This window comes from Rhodamnia argentea, chromosome 1 (assembly GCF_020921035.1).
Source record: "Rhodamnia argentea isolate NSW1041297 chromosome 1, ASM2092103v1, whole genome shotgun sequence".
Lineage (NCBI taxonomy): Eukaryota > Viridiplantae > Streptophyta > Magnoliopsida > Myrtales > Myrtaceae > Rhodamnia > Rhodamnia argentea.
Genome location: NC_063150.1, coordinates 31,748,707 through 31,769,323, shown reverse-complemented (window position 1 = coordinate 31,769,323; position 20,617 = coordinate 31,748,707). Strand labels below are relative to the sequence as shown.

The following is a 20,617-nucleotide window of genomic DNA, read 5'->3' as shown; positions in this document are numbered from 1 at the left end:
AATCAGATGCTTATCACTCAGAAAAGAGGGAATAAGCATTTTGCAAGACAAAATCGTTGTTTCGGATCGTCTCTTCACTGAAATTCAAAATTAGGCTCATATATTCTTCTTCGCATCCTCCGGTGAAGATGTGTTTTTGATCCCGGAGGAATCGCTCCTTGAAGCTACTCAAGTTATTGCCTAGATCTCGGCTGTTGGCGCAAATGCATGAAATTTTGCCAAACGTAACAAATGTACGATCACATGTTCATCAGCTTTTGATAGTGGCAATGACGACAGGAAACTTAACCCAAAAAAAAATGGATTACGGACATAGATTCCGAACATATGATTGCTCGCAAAAGATGATTTTTGTAAACTTATATGGCCAGGTCATGCTAGAATACGAATCTAGGAGAATTCTTTTCAGACATGAACAGGAGGCCGGAATGTCAAATTTACAAGCCTTTCTTCTAGTGGGCTTGAGAATAAGCCTCCACAAGAAGAGCTTTCTAGACAATTTGAAAAGAGAATAGCTAAAGGCGGAGGAGCCATTGGCGACCAGTGACCAATCAAATTCTCTCGTGTTCTAATTCATGATTAAGTTAAAGGTGCTTAGAAGGGCGAACCTTATTATCATATTGCACCCCTTGAAACTTGGTACCGGCATCTTAAATATCTTCAATATTATAATGACGGTCCGCACCAGTCAAAGATAGCTTAGGTTAGGTCAAATAAAGCTTGTGATCCCGTGGCATATTTACCAGTCAAAAACCCTACTCGATTTTTCTTCGCCCTAATACCAGTACCTCAAAAGCCCAAATTTCTACATATGTGACACACATATATATACACCTTTTATTACAATTCTGTCTAGAGCATATTTGCCACATTGCTATAAGTTCGAAATTTGTTACGACACGAAAAGCTTGGAGCCTTGTGTCACAATAAGCAATTTTAGAGTTCGTAGCGATGCAAAAAATAATTTAAAACATCTATATTACAATGAACATAATTTGAGATTTTTTTTTAGCATAGGTTATGATTCTAATAAAAAAAAGATTCAAAATATAAGTGGGTGGACCCGAATCCAACCGACTGCACGGTCCGAACATATTCTCCAACAATAATGATGAGACATGCATGCATGCATGAAGTTCCCGCAATTATCTACCTGCATTATCTGAAGCAGTGTCGCATCTTCCACCAGTGACATCGAAGGACCAAAAACCAAAAGCGGACCCTAGGCAAAATTCTTAAAAGAAGAGAACCCGGTTTTACTCCATTAAAGAAATCCCCCCAAGTCTTCACTTTGCTCAAGAACGAGCCACCATTACCCTCGTTCTCCCCTTGTGGTAAAGCATCACCACCCATCATTTTAGTCACCAAGAATCATAAAGAAAAAGCGAGTTCTCATACCATCGGAATTGAAGCAAATCAAAGGACAAGTCAGAACTACAGAGTCTTTCATGCTCCAAATGGTCTCATGGACTCCTAGTTGGAGATCAGTCAAATGGGTTCTATAAACATTCAAAAAAAAAAAAAAAAAAAAAAAAAAAAAACACCAAAAACCCTAAACTATGCCCGTTGTGACACATTTACCCCAAACTTTTATTTGTGACACAAAAAACCCTAAACTTATACGCATGTGACACATTTACCCCAAACTTGTACTTGTGTGACACATTTACCCCAAACTTTTTGTTGTGATACTAAAAACTCTAAACTTATATTCGTGTGACACATTTACCACAAAATTTTGAGGTAAATGTGTCACACGAATATAAGTTTAGAATTTTTGATGTCACAAAAAAATATTTTCGAGTAAATATGTCACACGGGTATAAGTTTAGGGTTTTCAATGTCACAAGAAAAAGTTTGGGATAAATGTGTCACATAAGTAAAAGTTTAGGATTTTTGCCGTCACAAAAAAAAATTTATGATAAATGTGTCACAGTTAGCATAGTTCAGGGTTTTTGGTTGTTTTTTCCCAAAAATAAAAAGTTACAATTAGGTTGCTTCTTTTTTTTTTTTTAGGTTGCCTTCAAAGGTGAGAGAAAAAGGGGTCCTAAATCTGAGATGGGTCCGTCAACTTTCTCTCTCAACCATGACTTTGGTCAAAAGGGTGTTGGCCTAGGGGGCTCCAGTCACTAATTTGCAACCATCCAAAATCTCATGCCTAGGACCCTCCTAGTACCTCCATCCATGCCCAAACATCAATTCCAAAGGAAAAAGGAAAGAAATTGCCAAATCTAATGAATGGGAGAGAAACAAGGATGCCCTACAAAGAAATAAACACTAAAGGGCCTAATAAATCCAACCAACCAACCTTGAAAGATCCAAAAAGTACTAAAACAAATCTCAACACTAAATTATGGGTCCTAATAAAGAATTTGCCCTAATGACCACTTCTTACTTGTCTTCTTAAGGGGAGGGGAAGATGGGGTTTCGAATCCACATTGTCCACATTTTCTTACTTGTCTTCTTACTTGAAAAGGAGAGAATTGGCCATTTTCTCAAGACGTGAGCAGAATTTCGCAACTTAAACGTATTCGATCACTTGTAAAAAAAATAAAATAGGATCAGAACAAAAAAAATTATGGGTCCTCGCCATGAGAAAAACACTCATTCCAACCCCAAAAGTTTGAGTCCATTCCTACTTTCAACCTTACTTACATGGTCCTTCTTCGAGTGCCCACATGCATTGCAAAAGTTAACACTCCATAAAACTCATACAAAGCAGAGCATAAGTTCTTTGCATGTCCAGATTACCCATCACCACATATTACGCATATACCTTTCAAAATGGTCCCATTTTCACTTAGATTTGCCGTGGTCACATGACGGAGCAAGCATTGGGATTCTCGTCGCTGAACAGCTCGAACGTGTTGGACGGCCGCGGGGAGTACGAGTCGAGGTCGGACGGCGCTCGCTCGAATTCCAGCCCCGGATGGTGCACGCACTCGTAGGCGTGCGATGGTGGCTGCGGGGTGTAATACGACGCCCCGGAGCTGGCGCTCGGATGCGCCGCGTGGTAACTGACGGCGTAGGCGGAAGGGGCGTAGTTATGCTGTGGGTATTGGTACACGTGATGACGTGGAGGGCTGTGGTTTCCCAGATAGAACATCGGACCTTGACCCGTTTGACCTGGACCCAATTGACCTTGAACTTGAACTTGAACTTGGCCGGGCTTGGGCGACCCGGTGCTTGCCGGCGCACCGCAAGGATGGTGTTCACTCTCTCCACCAATGTGGTTAGTACTGTTCCCCGTATTCCCTTTCTTCTTCTTCTTTTTCTTCTTGCCACCAGAACCGCCGCCGCCGCCGCCGCTTTTCTCTGCCACACCACCCTCGTTTCCCAAAGCTGGATTCTCGGCCGCCGCTGTCGGTGACTGGATACCGGTCGGAAAGGTCACCACCGCATGCCTCCCCTCAGGTCTCATCTCCTTCACTTGGACAGTGACGCTGTTCTTAAACGGCGCACTGTTCTTGCTGGTTCCACCACCATTGTCAAAGCCTTTGGCCGAGTCGCCTTCTTTTACTTCAACTCCACCAGCACAACCACCACCATCGTGTTCAGCTTCTTCGCCGCTTTCTGGATCGCTCTGTTTCTCTTTGTTCTTCGACTTGCCCTGCTTTTTGCCTTTCGGGTAGGGCTTTACAGGCCACAACTCTGCATGCTTGCCCGTCTTTACGAGTTTCTTGATCAAGGTGTCTGCCTCGACGTTGCCGTTCACGGTCACTTTTTGTTGCCTCAGGTCGATATCTGTAGTGTAAACGCCTGAAGAAACCAATGGGAAGATGGGGAAGAAAGCATTAAAGGAAGGATTTTTGTAACGGAAAACGAAATGAAAATGCGCGAGAAAGAGGAAGCGATGCAAATTAAGAGGAAAAAGAGAGAACAGAGTAGGAGAGAGATAGGAGGAAAGCGAAAATACCAAGAGTCAGAGAACTAGGAAAAGGATGGATTTTTGAGGTGAAGAACTGAAAATCGAAAGCCAACAGAAGTGAGATAACGAAGAAAAGCAGCAACTCCCAGATCAGAAAGACAAGCGCAACTACGCTACGACCCTTTCCCTGAAACTAGCACAAGTTAAAAACTTGAAAACACAAGAACAATTTAAAAAAAAAACTGTAACTTGAAGGGCGAACAGAGCATTCCGAACTCATTAGAAGACGGTTTGAGGGTTTAGAAGAGGAGTCACCTTCAATGCTGTGAAGAACCTTCTTGACTTTTCTCTTGCAGCCTTCACAGTGGACGGAAACTCTCAAGACCCATGTCTGAGCCGAAGCAAGGAACAGCACGTCATGAACTTGCCAGAGAGAGAAACAAAAATTGCAGAACGTTAAAGAGACTCGGACCCAAAAAAGGGACAACCTTGTACTTGAGAGGGGGCTCGGAAGTTTCTTGTGCTTCTTTCGTTTCTTGCTTGATCTCAACCTTGCCCTCCGCTGTCGCCATGAAAGAACAAAGCAGAGAAAGAACAGAGCGGACTGTTTGCCGCAAGAGAGACACGGAGGAAGAGAGAGAGAGAGAGTTTTCCGCTAAGAGGAGAGGAGCGTGCGTGCGAGAATTTTAAGGAGAGAGAGAGAGCAGTGAAGTGGGGTGTAATAAAGAAAGGGTGTTGAGTGTGGGGGTGGCAAATGGCAATAGCGAACAGTTGATGATGGAGTAGACAGAAATTTAGAGAAGGGAGACCTATCCCACCTATCGAGCATTTATGCTCCTCTGTTTCTTTATTGTACCCTCTGTTTCTTTTTTGGTACAATCGATTGCAGAGTACATCAACTTTATCGAAAATGAGGAACAAGTCGTATCTCTTTAGACAGTCCTAATTCCCTAAAAACAAAATTAACCAAAAAAAATCCCTAAAAATAGTGATGTAATCTCAATTCTATTTCGATTTTTTTTGTTTAAAATAAAAACTGCAATTTTTCGGTCTCTCGAATATTATGTTGTTTTTTGACCAAAAATAAGAATTTTTTGTTGTTTAACAAAAAAATTTCAACTTTTAATTTATTTTCAAATCTATATTTTTGGTCCAATCTCAACTTAATATGACATTTTCATATCGATAACAAATTTCATCATAAATAATATATTATTTCCAAAATGAAACTGTTTTAGGTTATAAAATTGGGTTAATACCATGAAAAACCCTAAACCGGTACACCCGTGACAAATTTACCCCAAACTATTTTTTTGACCACGAAAAACCCCAAACTGGTACATATGTGACAAATTTACCCCAAACTATTTTTTTTACCACCAAAAACCCTAAACTGGTATATTTGTGACAAATTTATCCTAAACTAATTATTTTGACCACGAAATACCCTAAACTGGTACACATGTGACAAATTCACCCCCGTTAAATCGTCACTTTGTTTTGGCTTTTGGTCCGCTACGGTATGGGAGGACACAACCCTTGGTGCTCCACCCATCCGTGCGCTATGGATGGTGTCATCGTACAAGAAGAGACTACTGAAGGAAGGAGGTTCACGATTTGACATAAATAGGTAAGCCTTAGGGGCGGCCAGCGGCGAAGATCCCGACCATGGAGACCATGGGGATAACCCGGTAACAATGATACGGAAAGCAAGTCTTCGATCTTACAAAGAAATGCGATGGCTCGAAGACCTCGTCTCTAATGCTTTTGCCTTCCACGAGACCGTACCTGTCGGATCTCAAGATCGCCTATCTCAAATTGATAAACCCGTAACAAATAGAGGGTTAAAACCCCATATTGGTATACCCGTCAACTATCACATGTCACTAAATCAACAATTTGATAGTTAAATTTAATGAAAATTAACGGAGGGTAAATTTGTCACATGTGTACCAGTTTAAGGTAAATTTGTCACGGGTGTACCGGTTTAGGGTTTTTTGTGGTCAAAAAAATAATTTGGGGTAAATTTGTCACAAGTGTACCAGTTTAGGGTTTTCCATGGTATTAACCCTATAAAATTAGAGAGAACTATAAATTATTTTTGGATAGAGTATTGATGGAGGTAAATTTGGGACTAAAATAAAAATTGATTTTCTTTTAGATAATAAAAATTCGAGATAGGTTTAAGATTGGTTATAAAGTTGGATTTTTTTTAGGCAAAAAAAAAATGGACAGATTTGGATTAGATTTAAAGTTTGAGAATATTTTTCAAGACAAAAACAAAAAACCAAACCTAAAGCTAGGATTTTCTAGGGAATTGGTAGTGGGTAGTAACTATTAGTGCCTAGTCACCTTTGCTCTTCAATTTTCTTTTTACAAAGAAAATATATGCTTATTAGGACTTCGTTTGTTTCACAAAAAAAAGTCGTTTCTAAATATTCAGAAAGTCAATTTTTAAGAAAATAACTATATTTTTCCATGTTTGGTTGAAATATGAAAAAAGATCAAGAAAATATTTTTTGTTGTTTGGGATGGGAAATTGGATTTAATTTTCCTCAATGCACTTCATTTAATAATTTATTATTTTTTCATTTTTTTATTTTTTAAAATTGAATTTTAATATTTTTAATTATTTATCTTTTTCTCCTTCCTCTTTTCTTTTTTCTTTTTAATGTTTTTCCCTTTTTTCAATTACAGGTTTCTGCCGATCGCCGGCCCAGACGACGGACGGCGACCCGCCGAAGGCAACACCTGGCCTCACGAGGCGGGCAACGGTTTGCCAAGCCTCGCCGGATCTGGCAAGGCCTAGCCTTTATCGGGGCCTGCGACGGCTGGCCTAGCCTTGATCAAGGCCGGCGACGGCTCGCCTGGCCTCACCTAGCCGGCCACCGGTTGCGGTCGTGGCCGGCGAAGAAGGAATGCTAAAAAAAAAATAATAATAAAGACTAAAAAAGGGGGAAAAATAAAGAAAATCAAAAAATAAATTTTCATCCAAAAAATAAAATATAAGTTTTTCAAAATTTTGAAAAAATAAATAAAAACGAAAAGAAAGCAAAAAAATAATTAAAAAGAAAAAATAGTTGAAAGAGAGGAGGAATGAAAAGTGTGAAAAATATTTTCCTCTTCTCAAAATGAGGAAATCATTTTCCTTAGTTTTAGAAAGTTTTTTTGTTGATTGAAAAATATTTTCCGTTGACTGCTCATTTTTCGCCCCCCAAACACCAGAAATTGGGGGAAATGTTTTACGAAAAAGTATTTTTCGTTAAAGAAACGCAGCCTAGAAGTTCTAAAATTTGTGACGAAAGTATAATTGAATTTTAAAACTTGCAAAAAATATAATTGAGTCAAAAAACTTATCAAATTGATGCAATTGAATCATTTTGTTAACACCGTCCAATATGACTAACGAAAAATGCTTATGTGAATTTTTTTTTAATATCTTCTTTCTCATACATGATGATACGTGGCTAAAACGACATTGCTTTCATTCGAATTTGACTGCTTGATTTAACTATTATTGAAATTAATTTTAAAAAATAAACTAAAACTGAAAAAACAGAGAACTTGCGACGAGGGCCCCACCATTGTCAGGAAGGGCCAACAATAATGGGGAAGTGATCGGCAGGGGTTGACGGACCTTAGCCAGGGCTAGCGACCCTCGTCGACAGATGGCGAGGGCCAATAGCATTGGGGCCCTGATTATCATCGGCGAATGCCCTTTCAATGACCGAAGATGGAGTCGATTTCGCAAAGAATTTATGCTATTGAAGGAGCACAAGCTCAATGAAACTTGTGCCAAATTGGCTGGCGGCGTTCTCCACATCATAGTGCCCAAGAAGATGCCCACGCAGGCGGCGGACGTCACACAAGAAAAACCACAAATAGTTGGTGGGCTGGGATGGAGCGGCAGTTGGAAGCCAATCGCGCCCGTCGGGCGGGATGGACGACGGCATGTTGTGGCTTCAAACATCATCTTGGGGAGTGGGTATTGACAAGAAGAGGGCTCTGCTAGTTTTGGCAGTAGTTGATTCCCGTCGACCAGTTCCCCACCATTGCCGCCCCTTCCTAGTGGAGATGGGGCGGCAGTGGCGAGGTCCTCAATACCCTCGCACCGGTTTTTTTTTTTTTTTTTATATTAATTTCAGCTTTTTTCAAATCATTTAAAATGAAAATTAAATTAAAATTTATATTCTGACCAAAATGACAACATTTTAGTCACGTAATGACCACGGAGGAGAGCGAAAGTATTAAAAAAAGCCAGTCAACATTTTTCGTTAGTCAAATACAATGGAATTAACAGAACGACTTGATTCTACTAATTTAACAAGTTTTAGAACTCAATTAAACTTTTTATAAGTTTTACGACTCAATTCCAGTTATACGACAAGTTTTAAGATTTCTAGTAAACATATCCCTGTAAAAAAAGCATTCTATTAATTAATCATTAAAGGATCACTAAAGTTTTATTAAATGGAATCAAAGGTTTGTCGAGAACAAGTGGATATTTTCATAGACAAATATAGTCACTTTACCCTTAGCGGACGTGATATACTGCAAAATAGATTAATTTGCTTATAATGATTATACTTTACTACACAATAACTTTCGTTGTCCTTGTGAAAAACGAAGAATTAATAAATAATTAATTTAACTTTACTTTTGTCAAATAAGACTTCCTACACATAAGTTTTGATATGATATTTGAAGTAAATGACCCTACCTGTGAAAGTATTCGGTGATTTACGAGTGCTAAGAACCGCATCGAAGCTCAACCTCTACGACTTCTCCGGCTGTTGCTACTGGTGGAGTTGCCGGCGCCATATTCAAGCCGAACGGCTGCGCGTCGATGCCAAGCAGACGCCACACCCGCCAAGTGAGTTGCACTGGCAATCTCCCAAATCCTGAATGGCTTCAGATCTAACGAATTTTCATCACCACCCTGCGCTACTTGGTTCTTTGCCATCGCTCTTCATGCTAACACCTCCTGCTCCACCGATGGTGCCGCCGCTCGGTGGTGCCACCGCCCTTCTAGCCCCACTTTTCGGTTGCTCCTTCTGTTGTTCACTCTTCTCGTCATTGGATGCCTCTTCCAAGGCCGCGAAAACAAGAACGAGCGCGCAATTTTTGGCCAAACAAGCATATTTCTAAAGGCGGGTATCTTTTTTGGGCTTAAGTTCTCTCGGATGTGTGGATGAGGTGCCGAGAGTAGGGGCTGCCACCCGTGATTTCACACGACCCACTTCTCTCGGTTGTCCATGGCGTCACTGGTTGGTTCGTTCATATGTCTGTCCACAAATCTACAGACGCAGAGCAATGGACGGCCTATCATCCACAGATCTGAGCTTCGGATTCCACATACATCACTTCGTCTCTTGGCTTCACCCGATTTGAGCCTTATCATATCTAGGAGCTCGCCAGATGGAACTCTCCGGCGAATGCGACAGCCACGTTGGGTGGTCGGTCAGCTCGAGTATGGAGGAGTGGCAGCTTGAGCGGTGGAGACGCCGGCCGGAGGGTGACTATGGATAGAGTTGGAAGACAAAAAAAAAACCAAATTTTTAATTTTTCTAATTGACTCCTAGTCATTATCATGTGCCAAGCTATCATTGGATTCGAGTAAATAAACGTGTGCCATGTCAGCTTTTGATGTGGCGATCGCAAACCATCGAATATTTTGTCATGGCGAGGTCACTTGACCATAAAAGCTTCCCCATTATTGACTGCCTTCAAGTAAAATTTCCTCATCGTGATCTTAAAATTTGACTTCACTTTCTTGTTACTTCTTTTATATATATATATATATATATATATATATATATATCATAGAAATATTTGCAATTGTCTTTAAAAAAATACAGAAATGTTTACTCGTAAAACTATAGACAATTTGTTTCAGCGAATCATTGAATTTTAGGAAATTGTTTCACAAACTTTAAAAAGTTCAGAGGAAAATTTATAAGTTGAAGTTATAAATTGCGCCTTAATACACAAAAAAACTCAACTTTAGCCTCTATTCCAATTATATCTAAAACTTTTTTTATCTCGTAAAAAACCTTCAACTTTTAGTTTTGTCCCAATTCTACCGACCTAATACCTAAAAAAATCTCCGGCTTTTATTTATTTTTTCCAATTCTACCTTCCTAATGCCTAAAAAACCCTAACTTTAGCATATGTCCAATTATATCCAAAAATATTTTTTATCTCATAAAAAAAAACCCTAACTTTTACATTTGTCCCAACTTTATCACTATTAGCCTTCTGTCCATAATTGCCATTAGTTAATTCTACGTGGTATTGCCACATCGTTAATGAACTATACTTGAGCAAAGTTAACATGAAAAAATCCATAATTTCTCTTTTGTTCTATGCTTCCCCTATACATTGTCGGGAGATATAGAGCCGCTCAAGACGGCACGTTTCAGATTGTCGGTATTACTTTACAGCCCAAAGAACGGCTAGATGTGGAGATTTGATTATTTGGTTGAACGATCTCAAATCTCGTTGCCCGTGAAACTTGCTATTTTCAAATTTCAAAAATCCATTGGTGAGTTTGGCGAGAAAATTCGAACCGCGTAAGATTAACTAACGGTGATTGTGGACAAATACTGACGATAATAGAATTGAGACAAAAGAAAAAATTAGAGATTTTTTATGACACAAAAAAAGTTTTGGGTACAATTGGGATATGTGCTAAAGTTAGGGGTTTTTTTGGTATTAGGTAGTAGAATTGTGAAAAAAGTAAAAATTTGAGATTTTTTATGATAAAAAAAGTTGTGGATATAATTGAGACATATGCTAAAGTTGGATATTTTTTGGGTGTTAGGCCTTACAAATTGTGTTTTGTCATGCTAACAATACAAAAACTTTTCTGTAGAACATACGTAAAGTAATGCCACAGACTTTAATTCAAAATTCCATATATATATATATATATATATATATCACTTATTTAAATGTTTATTTTACAGCAAATTATTACATCAGTGGATGAACTGGCATACTCATCACTTAACGTTACTAGACAGGCTTTCGTAGCTCAAAGTATTGTCATGCTCATGTATCCAAATTAATGATATAATACGATATTATTTGTAATATTCAAAATATTATATGCATCGTTTCTCTAGAAACTATATCAAACTCAACACACATGTTCAAAAATACTAGAGTTAGAATTTCTGTGATACCATTGACTAAAAATAAAACAGAAAATCACGATACGACGGATTAGATCCGATGGTTGATAGAGTAACTAAGGAGTTAGTTTCGGCCCTTTTTTTGGCATTGCATGAAGAACCCATCGTGCAGGTATATGACTAGGGAAAAAGAAGTATGGGCACGACTGTGGATTCGTCTATCTTGAAAGAGGGCTACTTGAATTATCCAAAACTAAGTTGACATTCCTCTTATTCTCTTTTACTTTATGGGATAAAGGGTCCATGAACTTTTTAAATCTGCCGAATTTAGAACTTTGTTTTTCGCCATTTAAATCCTTTAACCACGTGTATTTTTTATTCGAGTTCGTCGTTCCGTTAAAAAAAGTAAGTGTGCATGCTGACTTGATAATTAAGTCACTTTTTCAAGTATAATTATATGCTTAATCTGAACCCTACCAAATTACAATTGAGATTCATAAATTGAGTTAGACCTATTAAAGTGAGTTATAAACTTATTTGTAAACTCATATTTGATGGGCTGAATTGTTGTATCTGTTAGATATATTTAGTAAATAGGTTTAGAATATTAAAACCCAACATAATACATAAAATAAATGAATTCACAACTTGTTAAGGCTCCACTATGACTCTCTCATCACTCTTTCATCCTCACTCGATCTTACGTTTGCACACTTAGCGCTCTCACCTTAATTTAGGTGTGAGTTTTCCTAATTTGGATTGAATATGAAGGTGTTTTAACAATATGAATCGGGTCGAATGTATGTCACTAAATTTATATTGTTTGAAAATGAGTTAATTGAATTAGATCATCTTTTACCCGATGTGACCTATCAATTTGACGAGAGAAGTGTTAAAAAAGTCCAAAACCTATTGCATTAATGCCAATTCAGTCCTAAACCTTTTTTTGTGCCAATTAAGTCATAAGCCTTTTGCATTTGTATTAATTAAATCCTAAACCTTTTATTAGTGCTAATTTAGTCTTAAATCTTTTGTATTGTTGCCAATTCAGTCATAAATATTTTATATTTATACCAATTGAGTTAATCCGGCTAATTTTGATCGAAAATCACTAACGTGGACATCGATTATCCTACATGGTATGGCTAGTGCTAACTTGGACATTTTTAATATTATTTTAATATTTTAAATAATTTTTTAAGTATTTTTTTTTGTTTTTTTCAATATTATTTTTAAAAATTATTTAAAATATCAAAAAAATATTCACGTTAGCGCCAATTGTGCCACGTAGGATAATTAACATCCATGCTGGTGATTTCCAATCAAAATTGGCCTAATTGACTCAATTGGCATAAATGCAAAATTTTTAGGACTAAATTGCACTATTGTAAAAGATTTAAGACTAAATTGACACTAATAAAAGGTTTAGGACTGAATTGGTATTAAAAAAAGGTTTAAGACTGAATTGGCACTAATGTAATAGGTTTAGGACTTTTTTGACACTTTTTCCTCAATTTGACGGATCTAAGTTATCGTGGTAGTCCTTGAATTAAAGTAGACTTTGCAGTGGGCATCGATTTGGTCCCCTTTGCTTATTTCAACCTTCAATCAGTGGACCAAAGTGCTTTAATAAGTTACTTTTAACTCTCATATTTGACATGCCCGAAGACATCACCCCTAACCCGACATGAACCTCAGACAAAACAAAATGCTAAAGAGATCAAGATGACCAAAGCCTACCTAATAAAAGTTGTAATGTCGAGTGCCTCAGAGATTTGATAAGTATCTTTAATAGGATTTTATCGAGGAATACCGTAAAAGCACGAAATTACAATATTCAATACACATACCACTAAAAAGTTGATGTATTAAAATTGTAAGATTTCCTCGTTATTAATTAGAATTTGTTAATAAGTGTCCATGATCAGGCTCTTTATTAAAGCCCTCGAGAACAGTCGTGAGCTAATGTCGGAAGGGCTTTACAAGTCCATGGCGTATTCAGTTCTTGAGCTCAAACTCCTATCGCATGTGAAATAAGAATGATATATACCTGATGGCAGGCATTAGAAATAAGGATCATCTTTAAAAGGGAAAATTGGCAATAATGGTCTTTGACCTTTTAATTTGTTCAATTTGATCCCTCAACTTTTCATAACAAAGTCGAATAAGTCCATTCCGTACTATTTACAAGTTTTCATTATTACATTAGTGCAAAATTTAACAATGTTTTTCCATTTTAATCCTTTTTTAAAATCAACAGAAATAAGTATCTTTTTATTACCTTCTTTTAAACTTTTTTGTCTTTATAAATATCACGAAAGTTACTTTTGAGTATATTTTAGATTATAATCTATATAGTAGTAAAGATAGAAACTCATTATAGTTGTATTGGATTGATATTCTTGCTATTTTATGTCTAAGAGTTTTCATAAGGAATTTATCTATAGATACGTACTTATGTTAATCTAAATTTTGTTCCGTATTTCCTGGAAAGTATGGAACATAAAAGATTGAAAATTTTGCCAATCTAACAAGTTAAGAACATGACTTAGATTATTTAAAATCATATCGATCTAAAGAAATAAGGAACAAGATTCAGATTAACATTAGAACAGAGTGTCCCCACTTAAACTTAGAATAGCAAGAATATCAACCAAATACAACTCTAATCGAGTTCTACTTTCATTATTATAAAGATTAGAAGTCAAAATAAACTTAAATGGAACTATAATGAAATTTATCATGACAAAAAAGGTTCAAATCGATAGATATATAGCATATTTGTTTTGTTTGTCGAATTAGGAAAATGATTAAAATGAAAGGGATAATTTAAGATCTGAGCAAGATTATCACCATGAAAACTTGTAAATAGTATTGAAGAATTGATTTCTTGAATTTATTGGAAAGCGGACGGCCTAGGCGGATAAATTGTAAGTTTAGAAATTACATTGCACGTTGTTAAAGAAGTTCAAGTATAACATTGCACGTGGGGCCAAAAGTTATGGATCTTTAATGTTGTTTACCCTTTTTAAAAATTACCATCCTTTTGTTGCTTAGTGAATTCTCCAGCATTAGATTGTTGTATCCACATATAGTTTGCATTGAAGGACACCTCCTACAGCTTCTGCATTTACTAACCTCCTTGTTTAAGCTCTCGTCTAATGCTTTCTCACCGTCCCGAGAAAATCGTTGGTTGCACTTGCTGCTTATATATAGTAGCAATTATCCATGGAATAAACTTTTCTTTTCACAAATGCATTTAGGATGCACGAAAAATTAGCTATTTGAAAAATATTTCTAAAAAGTAATCACTCATAAAAATAAATGAACAAAAAATATTTTCACCTTCCAAGAAATTATTTAGAGATAAATTGTTGTCGAGAATTAAAATGGTTTTTGTTGGCTAATAATTACTTCAAGCAATACAAACGATTATTTTTTCAAAAAACATTTTTCAAATTATTTATTTTTCGCAAAATAAATAGAGCTTAATAGTTTTATACCGAGCTTTGTGTATGGTGTAGATTGCAATTGATACAATGGCATACATAAGAATTAGTGTTAATATCACACCTATGGGACAATTACAATTGACTTGCACCTAAGATCTAAAAGTTCTCTTTGTGGAAATAGAACTTCGTGGTTGTCTTGTGGGAGAAATCTTGAGCCAACCTTCTAATTTGCCCCACCGCCCCTTGCAATCCACAATAAAACACTCCTGTTGCAGAAAGGGAACAGCTTGACATTAGTTGACTAATGACTAGATGCTGACAATGTGTAATTAACTATTAGTCGAGTGAATGATACATGTATTTCCTGGAAATTATGTGCTAAACATGCTTTAGGGGTGCTCACCAACTCGTTCGTCGGGGTGGTTGACTGCAACGTGCTTGAAGACGCTGCGCCAGTTTGGCCTCGCGAAGTGGGTCCGGACCCGGGTGCCCGACACGACGTCGACCCCGTTCTTGGCATGGTTCAGGGACTGAAGCATCGCGATCAGGGCCGACCGGGCGTCGCCCTCCTCGTACACGCTGGTGCAGTAGTTGTGGAGCTCGATCACGCCGTCCCCGTCATGCTCAGCGACCTCGTCCATCACGCCTCTGAACCACTCGAACGAGCCCTGCTCTCGGGTGACCCAATAGAAGTAAGCCCGCCGGGTTAGGAACGGCTTCCGCTTGTTCCTCTTCGCCCCGCTCTCGACAATGCCCTCTTCGATCTCTTTCTGTTGCTTGATGTTGTTGAGGACGTCTTTGACAATGCTGATCAATGGGGTCGCACCGATGCCTAGCCCAACCAGGAGAAGAACGTCGTATTTCTTGTAGTCTTGTGCCGGAGCACCATACGGACCGTCGATCAAGAGCTTCGGAATCCTAGTGGGAAAAATGGTATCCAATTAGCTTGTCCACTCTACGAAAGAACGTGAATATTACGTTGTGTTACATATATCTACTCATCTAGACTTTGGTCCTAGTGAGCCGAGCGAACTGTGAGTCGCATGAACCAGTCGACTTACCTGGGCATGTTCTCGCCCGATGCGATATCTGCTCTTAGAAGTCCGCTTTGATCGATTGATGGAGGCCGACATACCTACATACATTCACAGTGTGGCTTTACCCAATGCTTTTTAATGACCATATATGACATTTAATTAGACTGAAGTGGACCTTACTTGAGTTCAAAACATTTCTCACAGTCGATTACCGATAGGTAAGACCAAATATGTTGCAAATGCTTAGAACTAAACTCGAGCAATCACCTTCAAGAACATGGCTTTAAGCTGAGATGTCCAGTCGCCCACGGTGCGTATGTGAATGCTTATGTAATCGTCGCCAGGGGCTGAGGTGATCGAAAACGGATGCCTGATGATGTTCAATTGACTGTTAGCCAAGTTCCTTTCAACGACTGAGCAGAAGTAATATAAATAAGTAACAATTGCTGTCTTTTTTTGTTAGAAAAGAGTACCATTGGAATGGAGAAACAGCTGCACAGTTCACAAAAATGTATTGACCGCTTGTGTATCTGAAGCCTTGAGGCTTAGACATGTACAGAGCCATCACATTTCCTGGATACATAGCGACCTGAAAAGCACCAGAATATGACCAAAACTTAGCTGTCGTGACTGTAAATGCCTCGTGTTTAAAACATCAATCTAGGCAACGATTCTGTCGCGTCTCAAAACAGAACCATTTTCAATTGTCCCCACCTTGGAGATCCGCACAGTCTTGTACCCGGACCTGAGCACACGGAGCAAGCGCTCACACGCATACAGCGCAACCGGTACTGCGAGATACATCCAAGTCTACGCAAACAAATTCTCAAACATAATTAGGAATTTGATGTCGGACAAATTTAGCAAACAATTGGTTTGGATCTGTCACTTACTGTTTTCTTGTACCACTTCTTGGATAAATACAGGAAGTAGCCATGTATCACAAAGAGCACGTAGACAATGACAAAGAGGTGGTGCGAGTACCAGAAGGAGTTGAACCCGGTGAGCTTCTTGAGGGCCTTGGGCAGGTCCAGCCGGTTGCGGCGGAACCAGGGTTGGGCTAAGGTGTAAGCAATGGCCATCAGCACCACCATGGACACGCCGGTCCAGCCCTCGGTCCCTTTCACAAACCACCAGTAGTTATTGGGGCGCTTCTCGCCGAAGAACTGCTTCATCGGTTCATATTCTGCATCTGTGGCATGGAGGAGCCTAGGGAAGTCGCAGGTCAGATGGGCTCCGGCGTGTAGACCGACTCCGACTGCAATGCCCCAAGCTATCACCTATTTAGGCCATATACGTATGAAGAGTCTACTCAGGTTAAGTGTTTAGTTAAGTAGACTAAACTATTTCATTTTCTAATTTACCATCAAAGCACATGCAAATAGTCCTTTTAACTAAATTTATCGCAGCATAATATGTTCATACCTTGTGGAAATTGATGTTGTCATTGAAGGGAACAATCACACCCAACCTGGTTCTACTCCTCAACCAAGTGATTGTGTTTCTGCAAACTGGAAGCAAAATCAGGGCCATGTTGAACTTGGTGGTCTCAGCTCCACCTTTAGCTGTGGTCACACAATAGCCCATCACATCAAACACAGTTCTGTGCTTGTACTGGATGAACTTCCAAGTGAACAGACCAGCACAGATTGAGATCCATAGGCCCATGACCAAAATCCTCTTCCAGTTGTCCTCAATGAAATAGGCCAGTGGGTTGTAGCATCTCTTGATGGGGTTCTGCTCTCTGGTTGGGACCAGCTTCTGACTCAGCATCTGGCTCAGGACCCAGCTCTCGGACCCGGCAGGGGCCGAGCTCGATTGGATTGGGGCTTGCAAGAGGAGTGTCTCCAAGTTGTGCAGCTAAAACAGGAGCAACAAATCAGTGGTCTTCGAAGGTATTCGACTCAATTTAGACTTTCAAAACGAAGACAATTTCATAGATGAGTAATTGAATATTAGTGAGCAAGGAACACGGGCCATGCAAGACTTATTTGTTCAACAATCACTGATACAAATCAAAGGTTTGGATCTGACGATGTACCTCAATGTATCCCAGATTACTTGGATCCAACTCTTCCATGATCAAGGCTGCATATTCCTCTGCACGTTCTTGGATCTTCAACAGCTTATTTGCCGAAGCGCTTAGCGCAATTATCTGATGTTGACAATGATACAAACACAATTAGTCACTTATTAATTATTCCCTCAACTTGAATCATTTCTCATCATCATACTCTTTTCTTGGCCATCTCTTACCTCTCTCACCTCTTCCTCAGTGATACGACCATCTGCATTTTTATCTACCCTGCATCATAAACTTCTCAGTGGATTTGTCTGATGAGTCCCAAGTAAACCTAAACTTCGTAGGTTCAATCTGAATACTACCATAGCAAAATGGATATGTGACTTACATGTCGAAGAAGGTTTGCAACCTCGCATCGAAGCTTTGATCTGCTATCTGTTCGCAGAACTCCCATAGCTCAGGCTTACTTACTGTGGCCGACGTTATGCCTCTCCGTCGTGCCAGAGCGTCAAACAGCTCGCTGGCAAACTCACCGGATTCATTCATCCCTATACAGATGCAACAATCGCTGTTAATCCACTAGTCTATTTTAATGCTAAGTTTACTATTTTGAAAGGGTTGTATCGGATGACAGTAGCAAGAAATTCTTCAGATGAAACAATGTAGTAAATGCAAATCTTTACGTTTGAAACAATCATCATTGTTTTGTGATTCTAGTAGCATTTCTTTTTAGCAAAATCAGTTGACATACCTATACACTGGCCAAAGAGTGATTTTGGAAGAACCCCATTGAGAGCCAGTTGATCGAACCTTGCTTCAACCTCTGACCAACCTTGGTCGATCTTGGTCATGAACCGAAGCCCTCGCAATGCCCGTGCTGCGCTGGATTTAGTCCTCTCGAGCTGCTTATTACACCCTTTTGTTGAGGTGATTTTCCTGAGCTCTTGTGAGACTTGTCTGAGCCTGAATGACAGCTGCGCACCGAGCGACGAGGGCCGCAGCTCCAAGTGACTAGCGAGCAATGCTGTCTCGGGATCTCCCCCTCCCTTGATGCTGTGGACCGAGACGCTATCATCATGGACATCTAGTGTGATCTCGACATAGCATTCGTCGTCTTCTTCATCCTTGAATCTTGAATTGCCTCTGATCTTGGTGCTCATGCTACTCAAAGGGCCACTATAACAAAGTTTAGAGCTGCAATTGCTTTCTGTTTCAGACCACTGAGCATGCTGGTGATGATCTTGGAGCTCCATTGTTCCCACATGCAATCCGTTGTGTGTATGTGTGTCTCTATCTCTCTTGCACACAGCTTGTGCAAGAACCTGATAGAGATGACTGGGATTAATGAGCAAAAATCAAGGAATTTGAAGAGATATAGTGGGGTTTATAGCACAAATGTACACACGTTGGCCTGTTTCCTGCAGTCAGACCGTGATTTTCAGGTAGGTCAGGGAAAATCTTCTAGCAAATGCATGACAACCAGGCTTTACATGTCTGTTTTGGTGATCTGTTACTGCTTTTCAATGCCTTCTTTTGTCTCATGCTAGACATTTGGGAAAAAGAATTAGGCAATTGGGCACTGAATTCAATGGAAGGCAAGGCTAAAGGCAAGAAGAAATCTGGACCCTGTAAATGTAAACACCATCAATATGTATCACACACTAGCGAGAACTAATAAACTTTGATAAATTCCCATGTGACAACTTATTCATTTCTCATAAAATGCCCGAAACAAAAACCAAAAACAAATAAGAATGTGATAAACAAACAAGCAATTCACAGGCCAACTAGTGAAATCTAAATGCAAGACAGCACAAGATTGAAGACCAAAAGGCTCTGGTTTGAAACCTTACCAGGAAAGTTTGTCCTTTGGAGAGCAATAATGAGTTGAGAAGATAATGTGCTTTGTTTTAAGGACAAGATGGAGAGAAGTAAAAGAGAATGTTCTGAGCATGTGATGGAGGATGTGCATTGTCAGAGGCAAGTAGAGAGAGTGTTTATATATGCTATGCACTTAGGAGGTGGCTAAGGTGGGTAAGTGGTGCAGACTGCAGAGAAAGTAAAAAAATATGGAGAAACCATGGGCTAGAGTCTGTTGGTTTTTGAGCTTTGTTGGGCGGAGGCAGAGAGAGAGAGAGAGAGTGATTATTTATATTCGGAGGCACTTCTTCAACTTTCAAACACCTCACCAACCAACTCGGAAACTTGTTCAACCTCCATTTGTCACCATGGTCAACGTTAAAGCTGACCTGCCAGCTCTATTCAGATTGCATGAATTTGCGGATCAGAGAAGTAATGGCATAGCTCAAATACTTACTAAACTAAATCCGGACCATCGAAAATGGAGGGTCCCACGACCGGGTCTTTAACGGTTTGGATTCAATTCAATACGCGTGTCCGGTTCGTGCAATACTTGCTCTTGCAAATCGCTCCGTCCCGGCTTATGGATAGGGGTGATCGGTTCCCGGTCCGGTCCGGTTCCCCTCAAGAACCGAGAACCGGACCGGTGGTTCCGGTTCTCAATTTTCCGGAACCGGGAACCGGACCACCGGTCCAGTCCGGTTTCCGGGCGGTTCCATTGGATTGAACACATGCCAAAAAAAAAAAATTGTACCATTCTCGAACGGTCCCGATCTAGAAAATATAGAGACTGAACATTAAAAAATTTCAAGTTCATTTCCTAAAACGGGTCTTTCAAGGTAAAGTTGAGAACTTTTTGCAAGATTGTTTCCAAAATACATATGGGATTCAAGCAAAAACAATCTCTCTTTGGGTCAAAAACGACTCGGGAACCGACCGAGGCAAGATCGAGATGAGGATTTTGTTTGGGGACTAAAAAGGCAAGATCGAGAAAACTCTATGCGCATGGAGTTTTCTTGATAAAAAAAAAAATCGATCGGTCCGGTCCGAGCGGTCCGGTCCTAGCGGACCCTAGAACCGGGAACTGGACCGCTCCCTCTAGAACCGGGAACCGGACCACCGGTCCAGGTCCGGTCCGGGCGGTCCCGGTTCGGGCGGTCCGATTTGCTCACCCCTACTTATGGACGGCCTGTCTTTGACTAGACTAAAGAGGTAGATTTAATGTGATGCTGGGTACTAAT

At 39.5% G+C, this 20,617-nt stretch overlaps 2 protein-coding genes across 3 annotated transcripts; both read right to left on the bottom strand.

The window, feature by feature from the left end:
* Nucleotides 1-2,592: 2,592 nt before the first annotated feature.
* LOC115744003 (heavy metal-associated isoprenylated plant protein 35) lies at nucleotides 2,593-4,590 on the bottom strand. Its single transcript, XM_030679076.2, has 3 exons — nucleotides 4,357-4,590; nucleotides 4,184-4,259; nucleotides 2,593-3,759 (listed from the first exon to the last, which is right to left on the bottom strand). The coding sequence occupies exons 1-3, from the start codon at nucleotides 4,438-4,440 to the stop codon at nucleotides 2,816-2,818; spliced, it is 1,104 nt and encodes a 367-aa protein (XP_030534936.1). The 5' UTR covers nucleotides 4,441-4,590; the 3' UTR covers nucleotides 2,593-2,815.
* Nucleotides 4,591-14,500: 9,910 nt separating this feature from the next.
* LOC115743999 (respiratory burst oxidase homolog protein B) lies at nucleotides 14,501-19,477 on the bottom strand. Of its 2 annotated transcripts, XM_030679067.2 has the most exons (14): nucleotides 19,370-19,477; nucleotides 18,268-18,838; nucleotides 17,905-18,064; nucleotides 17,750-17,798; nucleotides 17,535-17,648; nucleotides 16,919-17,353; nucleotides 16,387-16,773; nucleotides 16,208-16,303; nucleotides 15,967-16,082; nucleotides 15,761-15,863; nucleotides 15,518-15,591; nucleotides 15,206-15,374; nucleotides 14,860-15,172; nucleotides 14,501-14,722 (listed from the first exon to the last, which is right to left on the bottom strand). In XM_030679067.2, exons 2-14 carry the CDS (start codon nucleotides 18,767-18,769, stop codon nucleotides 14,613-14,615), a joined length of 2,628 nt encoding a protein of 875 aa, XP_030534927.1. In that variant the 5' UTR covers nucleotides 18,770-18,838; nucleotides 19,370-19,477; the 3' UTR covers nucleotides 14,501-14,612. The 2 variants fall into 2 exon arrangements, with proteins under 2 accessions (XP_030534927.1, XP_030534926.1); XM_030679066.2 differs by having other exon boundaries at nucleotides 14,860-15,374.
* Between the last annotated feature and the right edge of the window lie 1,140 nt (nucleotides 19,478-20,617).